The 22,581-nt window shown below is 38.2% G+C and overlaps 1 protein-coding gene across 1 annotated transcript in view; it reads right to left on the bottom strand.

Moving 5' to 3' along the window:
* The window catches only part of LOC124622726 (tubulin polyglutamylase ttll6-like), a 500,830-nt gene that overhangs the window by 302,712 nt on the left and 175,537 nt on the right, over positions 1-22,581 (bottom strand). The window contains exon 8 of the mRNA XM_047148517.1: positions 53-181. Within this exon, the coding sequence (XP_047004473.1) occupies positions 53-181 (129 nt within the window). The remainder of the gene's footprint in view (positions 1-52; positions 182-22,581) is intronic.

The following is a 22,581-nucleotide window of genomic DNA, read 5'->3' as shown; positions in this document are numbered from 1 at the left end:
TATGCAATCACACTTCTGTAAACCAACCAGATGTGCTAATTTAGGAACTTACCTTTTGCTACCTGCTTCATCATCCACAACATAGGTACGACTGTACTTATTGACAGCATAGTTTGTCAGATGCATGAACACGTTGCTTGTATTACTAGGAGTTGGTTCTCGATACCGGCATGTTGCAAATCTGTATACCAAAATTTTTATTTCAAATACTGAGATGTTTTGACTTAAACACAATAATATGTTCAAATAAGAGAGAATTTAGGGATACAGGATGATAAATGTACATTCAAACATGCAATTTTATGTATTGTATAACATTAACACACTGATGAAGACATGCTGTTACTCCTGGAGGGTATTAGACACAAGATGGACTGTACATACATTTATGAGTCTCTGAGGTAATGCAGGAAATTCTGTATTGATCAGACTATGAGGTGCATTCAAAAAGAAACTAGACTTTTGATATAGCACACCAATCAGCAGAGGGAGCAAGCTGCAGTTACTGAGAACACATAGTGGCAGGGTTAGAAAACAGAGCAGCACTTGCTGCATTTCACTCTGACAATTACTGAGAAAGCTATATACCCACTAAACTGAGCTAGTGCAGAAGCTGATCAGTGGATTAGTACCAAAGTGACAAAGAAAGACATCAAAGAACAACATGTGTACACGAAATTCTGCTACAAACTTGGTAAAAACTTGCTTAGCCAAGCATATGGTGATGACTGTATGAGTCACCTGCAGTGTTATGAGTGGTTTAAGCATTTTCAACAGGGCATAAGGTTGGTTGGTGACAATCCCACACCTGGGAAACCTTCCACACCAACAGATGATTTGTAGAAATCGTCATTTAAAACTGTTCAAGGAGTTGCTGATGAATCCCAGAGTGCATAAAGATGCTATGTGCAGGAAAAAGCCTGACTTGTGGGAAAACCAAGCTTGGATGTTACATCATTTTAATGCACTGGCTCATGGGTCACTCCTTGTCCATGGCAATCTAGCAAAACATCACATTCCCACTGTGCGCCATCTACCATATTCCCTGAACCTAGCCTCAGGAGACTTTTTCCTGTTTCCAAACTTTTAAACCATATTGAAAGGACATCAGTTCCAAACCACAGAGGAGATTCAGGGTAATGTGACAAGAGACCTGTGTCCCATCCCAGAAAATCCATTTCAGGAGGCTTTCCAAAAATGGAAGCAACTATGAGAATGATGTATTGCCTGTGGAGGGGATTATTTTGATGGGGACAGTGCTTCAAATGTTGTACAGTAAAGGTGTTATAGCAAAAGTTTGGTTTCTTTTTGAACACACCTTTCATTACAGGTGAACTGTAGTGACATAGATTATTAAGGGCAACTAGAAAATCAACAGTTGTTGAACCTGTATAAATAAATGATACAGGATGGACTATGAAGATCCTCCTATTTCTTTGTCTCTCTGGAACAGTGTTGCTAACAGCTTATTCACAAAACTGATAATGCAATTAACAATAATAATAATAATAAAGATTTTATTGTCTTTAGGCCATTACAGCAATTGACAACGTCAAATGAAGTTACAATTTATAATACAGTGTGATAAGGTATTGACTACTGAAATATTTTAGCTTATATTACAATAAATGTACAGTGGGTCATCTGTTGGATTACTGCATTTTACAGTTGAAGAATTCATTGATATCATAGAATGGGTGGGCAATAATCCATTCATGCAGTCTTTCTTTGAATGTATGTTCAGGAAGATCCTATATAGCATGTGGCAGCTTATTAAATAGTTTGTGCCCTATGACTTCATAGCTATTTACTGATTTTGATAGTCTGTGGTAAGGCGTGTATATGTGTTTGATGCTTCTTGTGTTGTAACGTTTCACATCTTGTAGGTTCTTCTTCGTAAAGATTAAGACATTGTATATATAGAGGTTTATTACTGTCATAATTTTTTGCTTAGTAAATAAGGGTTTTCAGTGAGCCTTATGTGAAGAATTTGTAATTATCCTAATGGCTTTCTTCTGCAATAATAGGATGTCACGTATATGAGTATAGTTACCCCACAGGATAATGCCATAGGATATTATACTTTGGAAAAATGAAAAATAAGATTATCTGATGTATGTTTCAGGTACACAATTTCTGAGTTGTCTTAATAAATAAATTACTCTAGATAGCTTACAACTAATATAGTTTACATGTTGGCCCCAGGATAACTTTTCGTCTAAATAAACTCCCAGGAATTTAACAGAACTAGGGTCATCAGATAGTGGCTTGTCTCTTAGAGTGAAGATTATCTGCTGAGTTTTGTTTTCATTTAGCAGGAAACCATTTGCTCTGAACCAATATGCTGCATGAGTGAGTGTATTTTCAGCACAGGTTTCAAGATCATTAAGATTGTTACTGCTATGAAGAAAAGTCGTATCATCTGCATACAATACAGTGGTGGATCTAATAAACGAGGGGAGGTCATTGATCATTATCAGAAACAGGAAGGGCCCCAGTACAAATCAAATTCAAATGGCTCGGAGCACTATGGGACTCAACTGCTGAGGTCATTAGTCCCCTGGAACTTAGAACTAGTTAAACCTAACTAACCTAAGGACATCACAAACATCCATGCCCGAGGCAGGATTCGAACCTGCGACCGTAGTGGTCTTGCGGTTCCAGACTGCAGCGCCTTTAACCACACGGTTACTTCGGCCGGCCAGTACAAATCCCTGAGGCACACCTACTTTAACATTTTCTATGTTTGACATTTCCTTACCAACACAAACTACCTGTTTACGGTTGTTGAGATAAGCTTTTAATAGTCTGAGACTGTTTCCTTTGATGCCGTAGAATTCTAGTTTCTCTAGTAGTGGCGTGTGCTCAACACAGTCGAAGGCTTTGCTTAGGTCACAGAATGAGACCTGTGCAAAGCCTTTGTTCTCAAAAACTTTGAGGATGTAACTGACTACCGTGTTGATTGCATCAATGGTCGACAGATTCTTCCTAAACCCGTATTGTGTAGCATTAATTATTCCTAGATTCTCAAAGTGAGATGATAATTGTTGGTACATGATGCATTCTATTACCTTGGAGAATGTGGGTACTATTGAAATAGGCCTGTAACTAGATGGAGAGTCTTTATCTCCCTTTTTGTATACTGGGACGATCCTAGACAGTTTTAACTCATCAGGAAAATATCCCTCAAGTAAGCACTTGTTTATGCAATGGGTTAAAGGGTACAGAATGCAATCACACACTTTTTTTAGCAGGTTACATGATATGCCATATATATCTAAGCTATCAGATGATTTCAGTTGTTTTATGACCCCTTGTACATATCTAGGCGATAATTCGGAAAAGTTTAGCATACTTGTATTTAGTGACTGTCTACCCCAATATTGGGAGAGTAACTCTGATGGACTAATGTCTGGTTTGATAATTGCGTCTCCTATTTCTTTCACTGAATTAATAAAAAACTCATTGAGTGTTTGTGGTGGGATATTAATTTTGTCTTTTTTAGTATCTGTGGCAGCACTGTTAATTACTTTCCAAGTAGGCATAGTCTCAATAGCGTATACTATTATCTAGTGCTGATACCAAAGTGAAGCTCAGTCTCCATGCATTCAGTGTTTTGCATTTACAACCAGTGTACTAGCTGTGCCTTATCCAGCAGTAAAGATCACCACTTGAAGTGAAGACCGACTGACTAATTTATTCATTTGTGGTACAATGTAGATTGTTTAAGGATGCCATCAGTGGTTGATAAAATGATTTTTATTGCATAACATACATATTTGCTCTCATTTTTTGTAGTTCCTATATTTCATTGTATAGCATACACAGTTATCTCATGTATTGTTACATAATACATGTTCATGGAAGTAAAGTTAATATTACATGATCAATGGTATTATTTGGCTATCAGAGGCTATTTTAAACATTCACTTACAGTGTAATAACTGTTATTTAATATGTCTTTTTTTAAGACTTTGGCTAAAGAACTGATACCATTTACATCTTTAATTTCTTGTGGTCATGTGTGGGAGTTGCGCTTGCTTGAATATGTGTGTACTGTCTACTTTATATGAAGATCTTTTGGCAGAAGGCTCACATATTTAACAGTCTCCTTGTTGTGCCTGTCTGTGACTTTACATATCCTCTAATGATGAGTATCAGTCCATTCTTTTCATAATACTGTCCTTATTCTATCCTAGATTTTCTATTGCTTTAAAATGATATATTTGTATTTTAGGTTTGTTTTTCCTGTTTCGATGTAAACAGTGACTCACTCTGATTCCATGCTAGTGTATTGAACTGTTTGTGGCATATAGATGAAAATTATTCCTAATTTACATTATATTCCAAAAGATACATCCATATGGACAGTCAGAATTTTTAGCATACTGGATAGATGAACACAATGAGCCTTACTGCTGCTATTTGTCATTATTCGCATGGTCTTTTCCTGTACCTTGAAGTCAGTATGTTTTTTACCAGCACTTATTATCTAAAACATGATCACATAACAGAGGATTGAATGTATATATTGCAATGGAACTGATCAGTGCATCTCCTTTCCCATCATGTGTTAGAGAATCCGTCAAAAATTAGTACACAACATGAGCCAATGGAATTGAAATTGTAATTCTGTATTTAATATAAATCTGATGTTACAATAAAAATGATTGTATGCTTTTTAAATAGAAATAAAGCATAAAGCAATATCAGATTAATTATTTTATGAAAAATGTAACCATTTTTGAATTTTTGATGATTTGAAGTCAAGAATATTTAAAATTTGGATTATGATCATAGTCTACAATTATTCTGAAAGATGAATTAATAGATATCTGCTTTTCTCAATAATATATTAATAAAATGTGATCTTTGGTTATATTGATTATATCAATTGTGTACCCGTATCTTTGTATTAAAATTGTTATATCTCTGTTCTTGTCAAGATGCAACGTGTGTCAAGTTTTGGCACAAAGAAGATGCACTTGTGGGTTGTTCAAGTCATCAGTGTAGTAACGACTGCATTGTGGTGTTCACCAGATATTGAATAAATGTATTTTAAAAGAGAACAGACAATCTTGAAAGATTTATTATTTAATTAATGTATGGAGACAGAAAACCTGAGAGCTGGTTGTGGCCACTGCAGACAGGAATCAACCAGTGAGACTGCTGTATCACAAATGAGAAGATAAGTTGATCACATTTTTAATAAAATTGCTCAAGATAATCAACTGCCCTGCCCACTCTCAGGTTTGTGCTTAAAATAGCTGAACATTTTTTGATTCCAACATAAACACACTTGTTGCTTGGCATGGGACAATTGACACTAATAATAGGTTTTGAATATTTTCTAGATAGTTTAACGAGGGTCAGGAATCACCCAAAATACATTGCTTTGAGGCAATAAATATTACAGGCTGGAGAAAGGATTCAAAGAGCATAACAAACTGTACATATTCTCTTTGCAAAAACCTTCACATCCTCTGTCCATTTAACCTGGTAATCTACAGTCATCCCCAAGAATTTGGTCTCATTTACACATTCTCATACAGACTTGTTGACTTTTGGCCTGGGACCACTGTGTTTTTTATTCAATCAGATGTTCATAAATTTTGTCTTCTTCACACTGACAGGTTCCGTGCCCTATGAGGTATTCAGGACATGGATCACTGGACCACAAAATAAATAAATACATCAAAATAAATATATAAATTTAGTGTTACTCTCTTGTCTAGAGAATATTTATGGACATCTCTGATAGCATCATTACCTTGGTGGGACCTCACCATCAATGATGTAAAATATTAGAAAACAAGACTCTTTGGCAGCGAGTTTATCCTCCTTCAGGGATAATATCTTGGACTTGCTCACTTCAATATGAACAGTTTTATGAATTTCTTTGTATGTCCATGTTCAGTAAAAAAAGTGTGTGTTAGTTACATTTCCTGGCATTCTGCTTCTTCCTACGAGCATCCCCAGCTGTAATTCCCACAGTGGTGACCCTGCAGCTACTGTAACATAAAATTGTAGTTCGTTGGACTATGTTCGATTTGACAATTGAGCCATCCCATGATTGCCACATTTATGAACAAGATGGACAAAACAGTGATCCCAACAGAGACTCGCATAATGTTTCCTGCCACATGGATCAACCCATGTTACGTGTGAAACATAAAAGTGACATTCTATCATGTCATACCATCATCTACAACAATGATGAAATTATTCACAAACAATGCGTAATGACTTTTGACCTCCTCTGCATTTCTAATTATGAGTTTAATCTTTCCTCACACCAACAAGACAATATTCTTCCAAGTACTTCAGATTTATGCAGCACCACATTACATCATTTTACCAGTCCGTACATGTTGGGCATTATCAACTGAATCTGTCTGTAACCTCACATGGGGCACAGCTGATATTCTCGCACGAGAAGATGCTCAGGTGTTTCTTGACTTCCGCAAGGCGTTCGATACAGTTCCCCACAGTCGTTTAATGAACAAAGTAAGAGCATATGGACTATCAGACCAATTGTGTGATTGGATTGAGGAGTTCCTAGATAACAGGACGCAGCATGTCATTCTCAATGGAGAGAAGTCTTCCGAAGTAAGAGTGATTTCAGGTGTGCCGCAGGGGAGTGTCATAGGACCGTTGCTATTCACAATATACATAAATGACCTTGTGGATGACATCGGAAGTTCACTGAGGCTTTTTACGGATGATGCTGTGGTGTATCGAGAGGTTGTAACAATGGAAAATTGTACTGAAATGCAGGAGGATCTGCAGCGAATTGACGCATGGTGCAGGGAATGGCAATTGAATCTCAATGTCGAGAAGTGTAATGTGCTGCGAATACACAGAAAGATAGATCCTTTATCATTTAGCTACAAAATAGCAGTTCAGCAACTGGAAGCAGTTAATACCATAAATTATCTGGGAGTACGCATTAGGAGTGATTTAAAATGGAATGATCATATAATGTTGATCGTCGGTAAAGCAGATGCCAGACTGAGATTCATTGGAAGAATCCTAAGGAAATGCAATCCGAAAACAAAGGAAGTAGGTTACAGTATGCTTGTTCGCCCACTGCTTGAATACTGCTCAGCAGTGTGGGACTCGTACCAGATAGGGTTGATAGAAGATATAGAGAAGATCCAACGGAGAGCAGCGCGCTTCGTTACAGGATCATTTAGTAATCGCGAAAGCGTTACATAGATGATAGATAAACTCCAGTGGAAGACTCTGCAGGAGAGACGCTCAGTAGCTCGGTACGGGCTTTTGTCAAAGTTTTGAGAACATACCTTCACCGAAGAGTCAAGCAGTATATTGCTCCCTCCTACGTATATCTCGCGAAGAGACCATGAGGATAAAATCAGAGAGATTAGAGCCCACACAGAGGCATACCGACAATCCTTCTTTCCACGAACAATACGAGACTGGAATAGAAGGGAGAACCGATAGAGGTACTCAAGGTACCCTCCGCCACACACCGTCAGGTGGCTTGCGGAGTATGGATGTAGATGTAGATGTAGATGTATATGTAGCCAACTACACCGTGCGTGGTCCTAGGGATCTTGCCCAGTGTTGATCTCAGAGCACTAACCCCAGCACAGCTGGCAATGATCTTGCATGTGAGGGAAATTATGGAACACAAATTAGTTGTGGTTGACAGACTTTTTGGTATCTTACAGCAATGACAATACATGGATGTCTCAGACAACAATGACTGCTACCAGTACATTCCTGGTGCAACATGCTGTCAACAGCTATTAGCAGCTGATAGAATCTGAGTGATTATGTACACAAATGAGAGTGACGTCACTACACTCCCTGCCTCCTCATGATGGCAGTGACCTTCAGACAGCCGTGATAGCCATTTCCACAGCTGAAAATCATATTCCTTGCACAGGAAAGCTGATGCAACTGTAGCTGCATTGGTTTCACACTCATTTTGGCAAACGGGTACGCAACTGCTCCGTGCCGTTGTAATGGATCTGGGAGATGTGTTATTTTCTACCGGATTTGTCGATACCAAATCTAATGAGGGAGGTTGTAAATGTTTTCTTATATTTTTGTCAGAATATTTTTTGTGAATTGTAATTGGCCTTATTTTAAGCTAATTTGCTTACATGTTCGAGAGTGATAGCATATTGATTAATATTTGTAGATGTGACAAATAATATCAAAGAGACTGGTTACAAGTGGAAGCTTGTGTGTTGTGTGAAATGTCTTTGACGCTGGAGTCGTCTTTAACCATAGTCAGTCGGCAGTGAACACTCGGTGTGTGACGGTGGAACAATGTACAGGTCCCCGTTATAATAATTTGCAAGTGACCAGCAAAAATGAGTTATTCTACTACTTTTTTATATAGACATCAAGAAGGAAGCACATTCGGAAAAATGGTATTTGAAGCACCAAAAATGAGGCAGCCGACGAAAACAGCATTATGGAATCATACTTTCAGTAGATGACTGAAGCCAACACATAAAAGTCAAATATCATCTTATAAACATCCATGGAAAAGTGAGTACTGTCATGAAATATGCTAAACCATGCAACCACCCAAACGTAAGACAAGGTCTGCAATAGTTTTTCTGGATCACTGCACTCATTTACATCACCTAGAGCTAAAACAGGGCCAAACTAGTTTTGCCCCATTTCTGAGAGACAGTAGTAGGCTGTATGTGTTAGACAACACGACAAATCAACACTTCCTGATCAACACTGGCTCAGAAGTGACACCATTCCCAGAGACGAACCATCAATGGAGCTTACGATACCTCCCATCCAACTACACAGCACAAATGATAGTCGTATCAAATTTTTCAAAACTGTCTTGTGCACTGTGGTCTTTGGCCTGCACCAGAAATTTCCATACGAGTTTCCGGTCAGTGATGTTCGAGAACTGATCTTGGTTGCAGATTTTCTCCATTGATTTCGGCTCTTTCCAGATCTAACATGAGTTATTCTCAGGCAAACTATCAGTGGAGAGCCAGTACCTTTTAACACTGGCAGTCTGCCATTACATCCACAGTCTGTTTGGAGTGGCCTATTCCAAGAGCACCTTCCTCCATCCCTACACAACACCTGCCTGCAACCGTTTAATGCTTTTCAGGTTCCTGACTTGGAAATACAAAAGGTGACAGGTGACAATGACTTAAGCAGAAGTGCCAAAGGGGATTCTCAAGCTACACAAGGAGAATCTAAAATTTCACACCAAAATATATTCATTACATGGTGAACTGGTTGCCATGCATTCTTACCTGTGGCGAATGGCATCACCATCTCCGAATACCCAGTATGAACAAGACAGCATCTGCCGTGAGTGACACTGCCCCCCCCCCCCCCCTCCCCCTGTTTCCCAGACCACACATGTGACATTTTATACAGTGAGCCGCTCGATTTTGACTCACTGGTACAATCAGCTATGACTACAGAGCTGCCAGCTCTATTCTGGAGAGTGAAACAACATATCATACGACTAGGAACATCAATGTCCCAACCCCATGGCTCACTATAATTTTCATGCACCAGGCTTTAGCAGACTGTGAGTACGTCATGTTATGGGATGATACGATCAGTGCAGCACTGCACTGTATTACGACCACACCGGGTACTGAAATGGGAAGACAACATTTTTGATATTTTACTACATGGGATGCCAGTCGTTGTCTCAGTGCATCTACTCAAACTCACCAAGATTTTACGAGAAACAAGCAGCAGACCTGATGCAGGAAGTACTCGAACTGGTGATAACTCTCATGTCACTCTGGAGCATCAAACATTGAAAATACTGACACTGTATTCAAGGAAGCCTTGATGTGTAACCAATTCAAGCAAATGACATAAGCATGAAACTTATAGGTGACGTTTTCATGGTTGAAGGATAGCATAAGGAATGACAGGTTGTGACTGGTTTTATTTCCAGACAGTTCACTCACCACTACAAACTACCCAATGGCACTGAACCTGCAGCAATAACATCATGGCCAACTGTTTCCTAATGATTACAGCTCCTAGTAAATGACTACTGTCAGGAAGCTCGCAGGCACACCTTCTCTTCTGTCACATCCAAAGAAAGCACCTTGCCCCCACAACTTAATAACCTCAAGACAGCCATCCTTTTCTTCTTGCCAAACGTTATGGCCCAGCTGTGTCCTACATTGCAGCCAGCCATGGCATGACTGGTCATGCGCAAGTGCTCGAAAATGATATCAGCAGCTGTGACATTCGGCGACCTCCATCCACCGGTGGTTCACACTGCACGGGAAGGGGAGAGAGGAGCTCTGTGAGGACACCATTGATGCTGCAAAATATTAGAAAAGAAGTCTCTTTTGCAGCAAGTATAGCTTCCTGCACCAACAATATCTTTGACTCACTCAGTTCCTTGTGAAAAATTATATCGTGTGCCCATATTTCTTAGTCTGTGTGTGTTTAGTAATAAACTGTGTGTTAATTGCATTTACTGTTGTTCTGCTTCTTCCTGTGAGCATACTCATCTGGAATTCACAACAAGCTTTTGTTATCAACTGCATTGTTGTTTTATCTGTGATCAGCGTAGTGCTGTCATCAGCAAACAGTATTTTTTCTTAATTTTTGACACACAATGGGAAATCATTAATATAAATTAGTAAAAGGATCAGGCTCAATAAACTCCCCTGAGGTACATCTATATAAGTATATTTTGAGTCTAATAAGTATTTTACCAATAATCTTCTTGAAGTATGTGAAATTTGAACTTGTTGGACTCTGTTTTCTACATTACACTCAAACCACTTATTTACCACACCCCTTATTCCTAACACCTCTAGTGGTCAACAATGTCAAAAGTTTATGTTCCATAGGACCTGCTGCATACTATGTCAGTAAGTGACATATTTATAACGAGTATCCAGACTCACTGCTGTGTGATGTTAACTTTTATTTTTTTCTTTCACTACAGATCTGTTTCAGCTAAATTGCCATTATCGAATGACGTATATATTGTCAAGATGGACTGACACATATGTAACATCACTAGTGACTGTATTTTGACTGTCTTTATAATGGGTGGTTGTAACTAAACTATCCCTATTTAACACATTATAACACGGAAACTAATTACTGTATGAGGGCCAAACTTGGTAGCATTAATGTTAAGGACACGGGGAAGAGAAATAATGCAGAATCAATTCAATTGAAACACTTTTAATGTGGTGCTACAGTACATCATTCCATTACATACCGGTACCATTACTGCTATAAAAGGGCTTCAATATGGCGCTCATCAGTATCCAGAAGAGTCTAAAAGCACAGGATTTCATTCTGCACAGAAGAACGAAGCATGTCCATTAGTATGCTGGCTATCTCTCTTGATATGCTGTGCTTCAGATCAGCACATGTGTAAATGTTCACCTGGTAAACCCTGTCATTCAGATAGCCCCACAACCACAAATCACAGTGAGTGAGATCAGGTGATTGTGCTGGCCAAGCATATGGAAACGATCGCGTCATGATTCAATCCTTTCAAAATGTGTTTCAGAAAAGCAGGGGAACTTCATGAGCGATGTGCAGTGGGGTCTCATCTTGCATGAAAACTGTTGAGTTCAATGAGTCTCTCTCCTGTAGGATGGGTATGACATGCTGGCGAAGCATATTGCAGTAACACTGGCCAGTCACACTACTCGTCTTTGGTTTTTGAGTGCCACCCTGTTAAAAAAAGAATTGGCCAATGATGAATGCAGCCATGAAGCCACACCATGAGGAGACATGTACACCATATAGAGAAACTTTATGCACAGTGAATGGAGGTGAAGATCCCCACACTCGGCAATTCTGTGTGTTCACCTCACCTGTCAGAGAAAAATGAGCTTCATCTGTCCATAGGATGGTCTAGGGTCAGCCCTCATCAACTTCAATCCTTGCAAGAAAGTGTAGAGTGAAGTAAACACCCTGCTGTGCATCCTGTGATGCTAGCTGCAGTATGATATGGATGTTGTATGGATACCATTGAGAATGGTTTGAAGCACCTTCCATACAGTGGACCATGGGATGTTCAATTTTAATGATACAGCGTGTGCACTTCCTGATGATCGGGAATTGATGCAGCATTGTCTGCCATAGTAACAGCGATTTCATCAACAACCTATGGTGCAAACAGTCATCAGCCTCATACTGGAGTGACACTCAGTTCTCCAGTTGATTTGAACTTCTTCATCATGCTCTGCACAGCAGGTGGAGAAAGAGGACCCTTCCATAATCCTTTCAGCTCGTGATATTCTCTAAATGCAGCTGCAGCATTACTGTTGTTTTGATAATACAGCTTCACCAATAATACCAAGCTCATGTTGACACATCAACAAGCGCACTGAAACTGGTTAGATGTGTGAGACTATGAACCACGATGACAGATCACTGCACCTGATGGCATAAATGGAACTGGACAGTGGTGCTGTAATGCATGGAAGTCATACTCTGGACATTAATGCTAACAAGTTTAATATTTGCATGGTTATTAGCTTTCATGTTTTAACATGTTAAATAAGGAAAGTTTAATTATAACCACCTGGTATGTTTGCTGGATTAGGTGGTAATTAATTTGTTATGACAGTGACTGTATTTTGACTGTCATTCTGTATTCCTTGAATTAAGGTGGTAATTAATTTGTTATGACAGTAATTTGACAGTTTTTCAGCTACTGTCAAATTACTGTCATAAAAAATTAGTTACCACTCTAGTTCAGCGAATATATAATGACAGTCAAAATACAGTTGCCAACAATGTTATATGTATGTCAGTAGTGAAAGGAAGAAAATAAAAATTAATATCACACAGCAGCGAATCTGAACACTCCTTATAAAAAAATTGTTAAAAGCCCTTGACAGATCTAACAAGCAGGCAACAGCATGGTTATCTTTGCCCATGTTTCAAGAACTTTCAAAAACTGTGCTATAGCAGACTGTGTACCACTCTTACACCTGAAACTGAATTGTTCATTGTAATCAAGGTTATATTTAGTCTAATTCATCCACCTATTTTCTATGATTTTTCCTATTATTTTAAGAATGAATGGCAATATCGAAATTGGTCCCAGTTTTCTACATTTGCTACCTCACCTATTTTGACTATAGGTAATACTTAAGTTTGTTTCTGGTATTAGGGAAAGGAGCCAGATTTGAATGATAAATTACCGTATTTACTCGAATCTAAGCCGCACTTTTTTTCAGGTTTTTGTAATCCAAAAAACCGCCTGCGGCTTAGAATCGAGTGCAAAGCAAGCGGAAGTTCTGAAAAATGTTGGTAGGTGCCGCCACAACTAACTTTTGCCGTCGAATATATGTAGCGCTAAACAGGCATGCTTTATAGGCAACGAGATAAATACTGGCGCCAAAACCTCTGCGTCAGTAAATAAATAAAAAAAAAGGTGGAAGACGAGCTTTTTTCTCTCCGCCCCGAGTTTCGACCACTGCATTTTCATACATTATCCAACGAAGTAAATACAAATTCCGTGTTGTTCATCTTCGAAAGTAGCAGAATTTCAATGTACTACGAAAATTCGACTGGCAAGACTGTTGCTAATAGGAACCTGTTGAAATGTGAATCACATGCAGTATTCTCTTCACCATAAGAATAATACGAATATAACCATTTTGCCATGTATTCTTTCGTGTTTGTTGCTATCTCATTTAAATCCTGTCTGCCTAATAAACTACGAAACTAGAATGAGACAACAGCAAACGCGGAAGAAAATACGTATCGTGTCCTGTTTATATTCGTATTATTTTTATGCCTAGTAGTAATACAGTCAGAAATGAAGCACGGCAACTGACTAGATTTTTAAATCTAAAATGACTAATTTCTGTGCAGAATTTGATGTACTAAAGAAGCGGCCGCAAAGATTTTCAAACGGAGATAAATTTTCGCCTAACTCGTTCAGAACATGTTCTATCATACGCAGTCTATTATTTGGTTCTTGTTGATCATTATCGAAGAAAGCAGCAGTGTAAGTAACAACAAGTAGCAGTCACTTGCCATTGTTTCGCTAATGAGACAATTCCTCTCTTTTTTTAATCGTAAGCGGCGGTAGCGCGCACAAAAGCAAGCCATGCCTCGGGCGGCGACAGGCCATAAACACGCACTATCAGAATGCGACAAACGATGCATGACGCAGTACAGTAATGCATTTTCAGCTTAGAGTGACGTAAACACCTATAACAAAGAAAACGGTACTTATCAGATCAAAGCAAAATAAGCAATCGATTCAAACCAGACGAAGCACGTGAAAAAGGAAGGGTACCCCTATAAATACGGACGGAGCGCCTGACGCATAGCAATGGCTACCTGGTAAAGCTTAACTGCTAAGCTTACGACTCGAATCTAACTACTGTAGCTGTATCTTCATCCATTCGACCTAAATTGTGTCTCATGTTACAATGGACCAACTTTGTTTCGATTTGGATGTGCGGTCTAAATTCTTTCCCCTTGAATTTCGAGTCTCAAATTTCAGATGCGGCTTAGATTCGCGATTTTTTTTTTCCCTTGATTTCGTCTCTCATTTTTTAGGTGCGGCTTAGATTCGAGTGCGGCTTAGATTCGAGTAAATACGGTAATTATTTTTGTTAATGGTGCTCTTTCTTTAAGGACACAAGTTGGAATTTGATCTAGATGTCCAAGAGAGGGTGCAATTGTAGACCAGCCATTGGCTGACCACATTCTATGAAACAATGATCATTTCGTCTCCCAGTGGCATAAATGTCTTAGTGCTTGTGGTGATTACTTTCAAATGCAACCATTCAGTGCTCCCATTGTGGTGGGTGCTCAGTTTTCATTTGACAGCTCCTTGTAAGTATGTTACAGTTAATTTGTTATTCAAAGATGACAACTGCACAATGTCTGTACATTGCCTATTATCTTTAAGTAGTCCAATAGCAAATATTATTCACTGATGAAGTAAAGCTGACTTGTGCACTAACTGCCTCCATGTCATTATTGCATTCTGTTTTTTCTCCACTGTCTGATTTTACTCTCAAGCAAATAAGACTGTGGAGAAACCATAGGACGTAACTAAAAAAAAATTAAAAAAAAGTCACAAATCAATAAAAAAGGTTATGATAAATATGAGGCTCAAATAAAGCAGATTTCTCCAGGTAACGTAGGTGGTAAAACCTCTCATGCACCTTGCTGCGTTGTTCTAAAGTGTTTACTGTATGTTGAATGTAAGACTGGCACATTTGCAATCTGTTGCATCTTTAACTGGTCTAAGTAACAGCCGATAACACTCTTGATAGAGATGGTGGCCCGAGGATCAGAGAGGCGTAGCACCCAGCAACCATGAGATTGAAGTGGGCACATCAAACGATGAATCAACATAGTCCCACATATGGTGATGCTGTGAGCACTAGTGACATCACAGCCGGAAGCTAGTGCGGAAGGACGTAACAGCAGCGCCTGAGACTCTGCATTCTTACATTATGTATCTCTACTGGGAGCAAATTTGGTGAAAGTGTTTAATATCTGGGGATGCTGCACATCAAGAAGGCTAATTTATTGAGTTCACTAGCCTTCCTACTGGACTGCCATGTCGAGAAGACTGTTCTACAATTGGCTATGGTACCCCATCACATCAGCATCACTGTCTCCGTGAGCATATTTCATCATGCCAGTTCTGCATTTCTATGAGAAAGTATACACAACACTAGGCAACACCTGGCAATGAATGGGACATTCTCTTATGGCCTTGCATCTGCAACTATCAAGGATGCACACAGACTAGGATTGTGTTGATGTAGCTGCAGTTTCCCAGCAAATATAATCAAAGAAATGAACTATGGAGAAGCAGAAAGGGAAGTTCAGTCGAATTTAGCAAGAACACAGTGCAGACCACAGACCTTCAGACTGCAACACATCACCTTGATGGAGACAGATGTAGTATGAGTGCAGTGTCAGCACATATAATAAAGGATTTAACTTCACACCTTCCTATCGGTCATTCCTGTCTGAAATAACAAGTGGTGTTGAACTGGCAGCCCACACGGTTTACAGTGTAACAGTGGATGAAATACAGCGTGAAATGAACCACACTGTCATGAAAACAAAGCCACCACAGCACCCAACATGACCAGGGCTGAGCACACTGACCTGTGCACACTATTTAATGATGAAGGAATTATGGTCCTCCCTGCTGACAAGGGCAATGCAGCCATAATTATGGAATATGCAATGATATGAAGATCTGGTGCTACAGGACAAAGATACTTACCAGAAGCTCACACCAACCCACCATTGAGAATAATAAAGAGGGATGTCTGAACTTCTCAAGCGTTCTTCGGTGGAAGACAGTGTGGTCAAGATCTTCCCTCTCAGGAACCTAGACCATCTACTGCTTATGTTTTTCCAAAGATCCACAAGGATGTTATGTCCTTCTGCCCCATCATATCCATCATTGGTTCACTGATATACAAGCTAGCGATGTATATGGCCAATCTCCTCACTCCACGTGTATGACAATATGAACATCATTTTGAAAACTCAGTGGAGTTAACTGTCTTTGACTTAGTGAGGGTGACATTATGGTCAATTTTAAATCGGTGGCACTTTTTACAAATGCCTATCAAAAAGGTTTTGGGACTAATAGTAAATCATTTGGTCGAGCTATATAGGCACACTCTTAAATCTTCTTATTTTCTGTATAACAGCCAGTATTATGATCAGATGGATGGCATCTGCGATCTACTAACGGTAGCTTTGTCAAGATATGATAACTGCATAGAAGAAAGTGTTACTGCATTTCAGCAAGACCTTGTGCTTGCAAATCATTACGTAAATAAGTTAGAGGAACTGATAAAGCAACGGAAATACGACGATTTAAAAACGAAGTGTAATGAAAACATACCGGCAATTTTCATTTCAAACAAAACTTCTGCTAGTAGTGAACGAAATCTTTCTAACGGTATGAAATTGTCAGTAAATAGAGTGCAAAGAAAAATGGGTAATAAAGACATGACAGGACGAAATGTGAACTCAAAAAGTAAGACAAATGAAAGTGAATCTAGATCATCTATGTGTTCCAACGAGAGAAATGTTTCTTCAAAGTGTACGTTAAAACCGACGGAACAAGGGCACCTGGAAAACAACAAATATCAAGTCTGGGTATTAGGTGATAGTCATGCAAAGGGTGTGGCACAAATAATAAATGATCGGCAGTCCCAATTTAGAGTAACAGGCATTGTCAAACCTGGTGCTCCCCTTAATGAAATAGTAAATAATTGTGAAAACTTAGTTAAAACTGGAACATGCTGTGTGCTAATAGGCGGAGCAAATGACATATACAAAAATGAGAGCCAACTAGCGACAAGGGCACTTCAAACAACTCTAAAAAAGCTGTCAGATCTAAATTTAAAGGTTCTCGTTGTAAGTGTGCCACATAGACATGATCTAATTAAGGAATCATGTGTAAAAAAGGAAATAAAGTCAACAAATAATAAATTCAGGAAGATCTGCTGTGCTTTTAAGTGTGCAACTTTTGTGGATGCAAACAGCTCAGTGAGAAATCATTTCACGAGGCATGGACAGCACAGGAACTATTATGGAAAAAAGATGATGGGTGAAAAGATACTAAAAGAAATAAGCCGTATAACAGTAGAAAAGTTCCCTAAAATCCCACTCCAAATGAGGGCAGAAGCAGAAGAAATGAAAACCTTGACAAGAGCAACATTTGCTGAAGCACTAAAAACATCAACATCTGCTATAGTGAATATTAAAATGTCATCAGCTGCCACAGCTAGTATAAACAATCAATCAGCATCATCCACTTCAAGTAGGAAAAGCAACAGAAACATGAAACCTGTGGTACAACAGGATTTTTGGTATCCAGCCATAATGAAAACTCCAAGATAACAGTGTTAAACGAAAGGAGAAATACCATAGTTGCTCACTCGCCTGTTCTAAAGATTATGACTCTAAATGTGCAGTGCCTCAAGAACAAATATTGTGAACTTGAAATAGCAGTAAGTAACACCCAACCTGATGTCTTGTGTGTTACTGAACATTGGTGTAAGGACCAAGAAATTAGCAGTATTCATGTTAATCCATTTAAACTGGCAAATCATTATAGTAGGAAAATTGCAAAAGATGGTGGACTCGGTATTTACCTTAGACAAGAGTTAGAATTTAAAAAGAGATGTGAAGCAGAGAACTTAAGTACTGAAAAGTTTTTTCAAGCAGGTGCTGTCCAGCTATATGGCCTGATGAAAAAAGTCATAGTCATAACAGTGTATAGGTCACCATGTGGAAACATAGAAGTCTTTTTTGATAAATTAGAATTGTTGCTAAATACTTTTTACAATAAAGAAACTGTGATTATTCTTTGTGGTGATTTCAGTATTAATCTTCTAGTTGAAAGCCAACAAAAAAGGCAATTTTTGGACATATTAAAGAGTTTCAACATGTCACCACACATAAACAATTCAACTAAACTAACAAACACCTCCAATAGCCTCATAGATAAGATTTTCTCAAATATGTCAGCAACTGACGTAGAGGTAACAAACATAGATTTAGGATTGTCTGACCACAATGCTCTCACCATTGAAATCCCTTTAATGTCAAAGGAAGATACAGGTGTAAATAATATTTACAAAAGAAACTTCTCTGTGGACAGCTGTCATCAGTTCATAAGTATCTTAGAAAATGAAAATTGGTTACATGTTATGAAACAATCAAGTACAGATGAGGCATATATTGTATTTGCGTCGATTTATATGATGAACTTTGAGATGTGTTTTCCAAAGAAACTGACCAGAATTAAGTCTACTGACACATAAAGCCAAGTTCTTGGATGGCTCTTGGCATTAAGAAATCATATGAAAACATGAAAAAACTGAATTCAGAGTTGAGGGAGTGTACAGATACTGATTTTATAGAATATGTAAAAAGGTGTAGGAAAATATACCGCAGAGTAATTGCAAATGCAAAGTTATTAAGTAATAATATGGAAATAAAACAGTCCAGAAATAAAACTAAAATAGCATGGGAAATTGTGAGAAAAGAAACCGAGGTACCTATCAAAGACAAGGAAATTATTCTAAAAGATGAGGAGGATAAAATGGTAGATAAATATGCCATGCCTAATTATATAAACAATTACTTTTTAAATGTAACCCAGACATTAAACAGGAATTTCGGGGAGCAGATTAAGATGGAAGCACCCAAGGCAGCCAGCAGTATGATGGCAGTTCCAAAAAACGAAAAGGAAGTTTTAAAAGTGATTAAAAGTCTCAAGTCCAAGATGTCAGCTGGAGTAGATGAGGTGCCAATAATATTAGTAAAGAAAACAGCTAATCAAATAGCGAAACCATTGGCGCACATAGCAAACTTGTCAATGGCTGAGGGCGTGTCTCCACAAAAACTGAAAATTTCTAAAGTCATTCACCTGTTGAAAAAGGGTGATAAACTTAAAATAGAAAACTACAGACCTTTCTCACTTCTCCCAACTTTCTCGTTTTAGAGATACTAATGAAATATAGAGTCACACATCATCTTAATATGCACAATCTGATAAACAGTAATCAGCATGGATTTCAAGCTGGGAGAAGTACCAAAACAGCTGTACTGGGATACACAAAAGAAATAATCACTAAATTGGAAGAGGGAAAAAGTGTAGTCAGGATAAATCTAGATTTGTCAAAAGTCTTTGACACTGCTGACCACAACATACTTTTGCAAAAGCTTGAAGCTATAGGTATCAGAGGACCGGTAAAAAAGTGGTTTGAGTCTTATCTGGAAAAGAGGATGCAGGTGGTTGAAATTACAGCACCAAATATTAATCAAAAAATTAAACTAAGATCAGATACAAGGGAGGTCACAGTAGGAGTACCCCAAGGAAGTGTATTAGGCCCCTTGCTGTTCCTCATTTACATTAATGATATTCAGGTGTCAGAGAGAAAAGCTAGAATCATGTTATTTGCTGATGATACTAGTTTAATAGTTAGTGATATGAAGCAGTCATTGTACAGTACTGTGGACCATGTCCTACAAGATATACAAAAATAGTTTAGTGCTAACAAGCTAACACTGAATGCAAAAAAACTAATTATGTGCAATATGGAAAAATAAGTGAACATGACGACCTAAATCCCACCATGGAGGGCAAACAACTTGAAAGGGTACAGTGTGCAAAATTCCTGGGTATGCACATTGATGAGAAGATCAACTGGAAGGACCATGTGGTGAGCTTAGCACTAAAACTAAATTCAGCATGTTTTGTACTTAGAATAATTTCAAGAGTTTGTAGTAATGACTGTACCAGATTAGTATATTTTGACAATTTTCAGTCCATTGCATCCTATGGGATAGTATTCTGGGGAAAAACAAATCGTCATCTAAATGAGATTTTCAAATTACAAAAACGTGCTATTCGGATAATGACCCACAGCCCACCTCAAACACATTGTAGGCCCCTTTTTAAAGCATTGAAAATTTTAACAATTCAATCATTATACATTCTGAAATGTCTGTTGGTGATCAAAAGAAATCAGGACAAAATGAAAACCAATACAGACTTCCATAATTACAATACACGGCAATGTAAAGATCTCCACATACAAGCTGTAACAAGGACCCGAAGTCAGAAACATGTATGTAATCAAGGCATCAAACTTTTTAATGAACTACCAAAACATATCAAAGAGCTGGAAAATGAGGATAAATTTAAAACTTTTATAAAGAACCACATGCTTGACAAATGTTATTACAGCATAAGTGGATATATCTGCGCGACTGTATAACAATATATGTTTAAGTTAACGTGACAAATGAAATTACATCAGTGCATAAGAAATTATGTTATAAAAACACTTATTAGTTGTATAACATAAGATAGATTAATATTAATTCAGCACAGATAAAAATTTTGTAAAGATATTATATAGTTGTTAAAATGTACCCTGACAAATCCTATATCACAAATGTGATCATTGGGATGATAATAAATAAATAAATAAATTGCAGTGGAAAACCCATTAGCTCCAGCTGTTGCAAACCTGTTCAAGAAGAATTATGAGGATATTGCATTAAACACAGCACCATTAAAGTCTAATAGTTTCTTCTGATATGTTGATGACACTTTTGTTGTGGCCCCATGGACACGAGAAATATTAATGGTAACATCAGAGTCAGTGTGGAGGTTGAAAAAGATAGTGCATTGCCCTAACAGTGACTACAGAAAACATACTCACACTGATCTGTACTTGCATTCCATCAGCTATATCACGAGGGACAGTAGAGCACTGTGTTACAAACATAGTTGCGTCATAGGAACTGAGCCACTGATGCAAGGTCTTCAGGAACAATGGCTACACTGATCAACAAATAAATGAAACGATGTCAAGCAAAGTTCACAATAAGCATACCAACAAGATGCAGGAAAAGAAGCTTGTTCTTTTGACATTCTATGGCTTTGTGTCAGGCTTGATATACTGCCTGCTAAAAAGGCACAACATAAAATCAAACTTCAGGCCTCTGACAAAAATCTGACAATTACTGAGACCAGTTAAAGATGCACCAGGTCTCAGAACACCTGCATTCTGCAAGTTATCTTGTGAGTGAGGTCAGTCTTGTCACATAAACAGTATGCACTTTAGAACAGGAAAGTGCACGAGAGGTGTTATTACCTACTTTGCACCAGAAATCTGCTTTAGCTGAGCATGCTTTAAAAAATGGTCACCAAATTAAATTTGACGAAGCCTCTGTTATGGTTTGCCCCAACAACTCTTGAACTTTGTAATTAAAGAAGCAATTAAAACAAGAATACCAATAATGTTCTTAATAGAGATAGTGGCCTGCAGTTCAGTCCAGTGTGGGACACAATGATTGCACCATGGAGTTGGGCATATCGAATACTGAGTCAACGTATGCCTATATATGATGATGTCATGAGCACCAATGACATCACAGCTAGAGTAAATAAATGACAGCAGCCCACTGGCAGTCATATCACTTGACAATGGCCAAGGAGTGCTTGGTCAAAAGCTAGTAGAATTTTAACCATATTGCGCCACTAGAAACCTGAGAACTTTTTATTAAAAAATAGGTGTGCGTGTGTGTGTGTGTGTGTGTGTGTGTGTGTGTGTGTGTGTGTGTGTGTACGTGTGAACTGTAAGCAAATGGATAGGAACAATTGCACAAAAATAATTTCCAAAAGAAGAAAAATTGTCACCAAATAATGAAAATGTTACCCAACAGAATAAAAAATAGTACATACTGGTACGGTAGTCAACAAAATATAGAAAAATCCTCATCGAAGAAAGGAAAAGAGTGGCCCACTTAAGAAAAAAGGTTCAGTAGTTACACAGTCAAGAATGGTCACTAAATAGACAATAAACGGTATCAAACAAAGGAAGGGGACAGCTAAAAAGACAGAAAAAGATTGTTATGTACAAAAACAAGGTCAATGAATATGAAGAAAATCACTAAAGATGTAAAAAAAGCACCCAATGATGAAAGAAGGGAAACAACAGCTGCACATGGGCAAATTGGCTGCTGAAACAATGTGTGAAAACTAGACTGCAAAACTGAAAGCAGGGACAGTTGTTAACCATACAT

The sequence above is a fragment of the Schistocerca americana genome, chromosome 7, assembly GCF_021461395.2.
Source record: "Schistocerca americana isolate TAMUIC-IGC-003095 chromosome 7, iqSchAmer2.1, whole genome shotgun sequence".
Taxonomy (NCBI): domain Eukaryota; kingdom Metazoa; phylum Arthropoda; class Insecta; order Orthoptera; family Acrididae; genus Schistocerca; species Schistocerca americana.
This window is presented reverse-complemented; position numbering and strand designations above follow the sequence as displayed.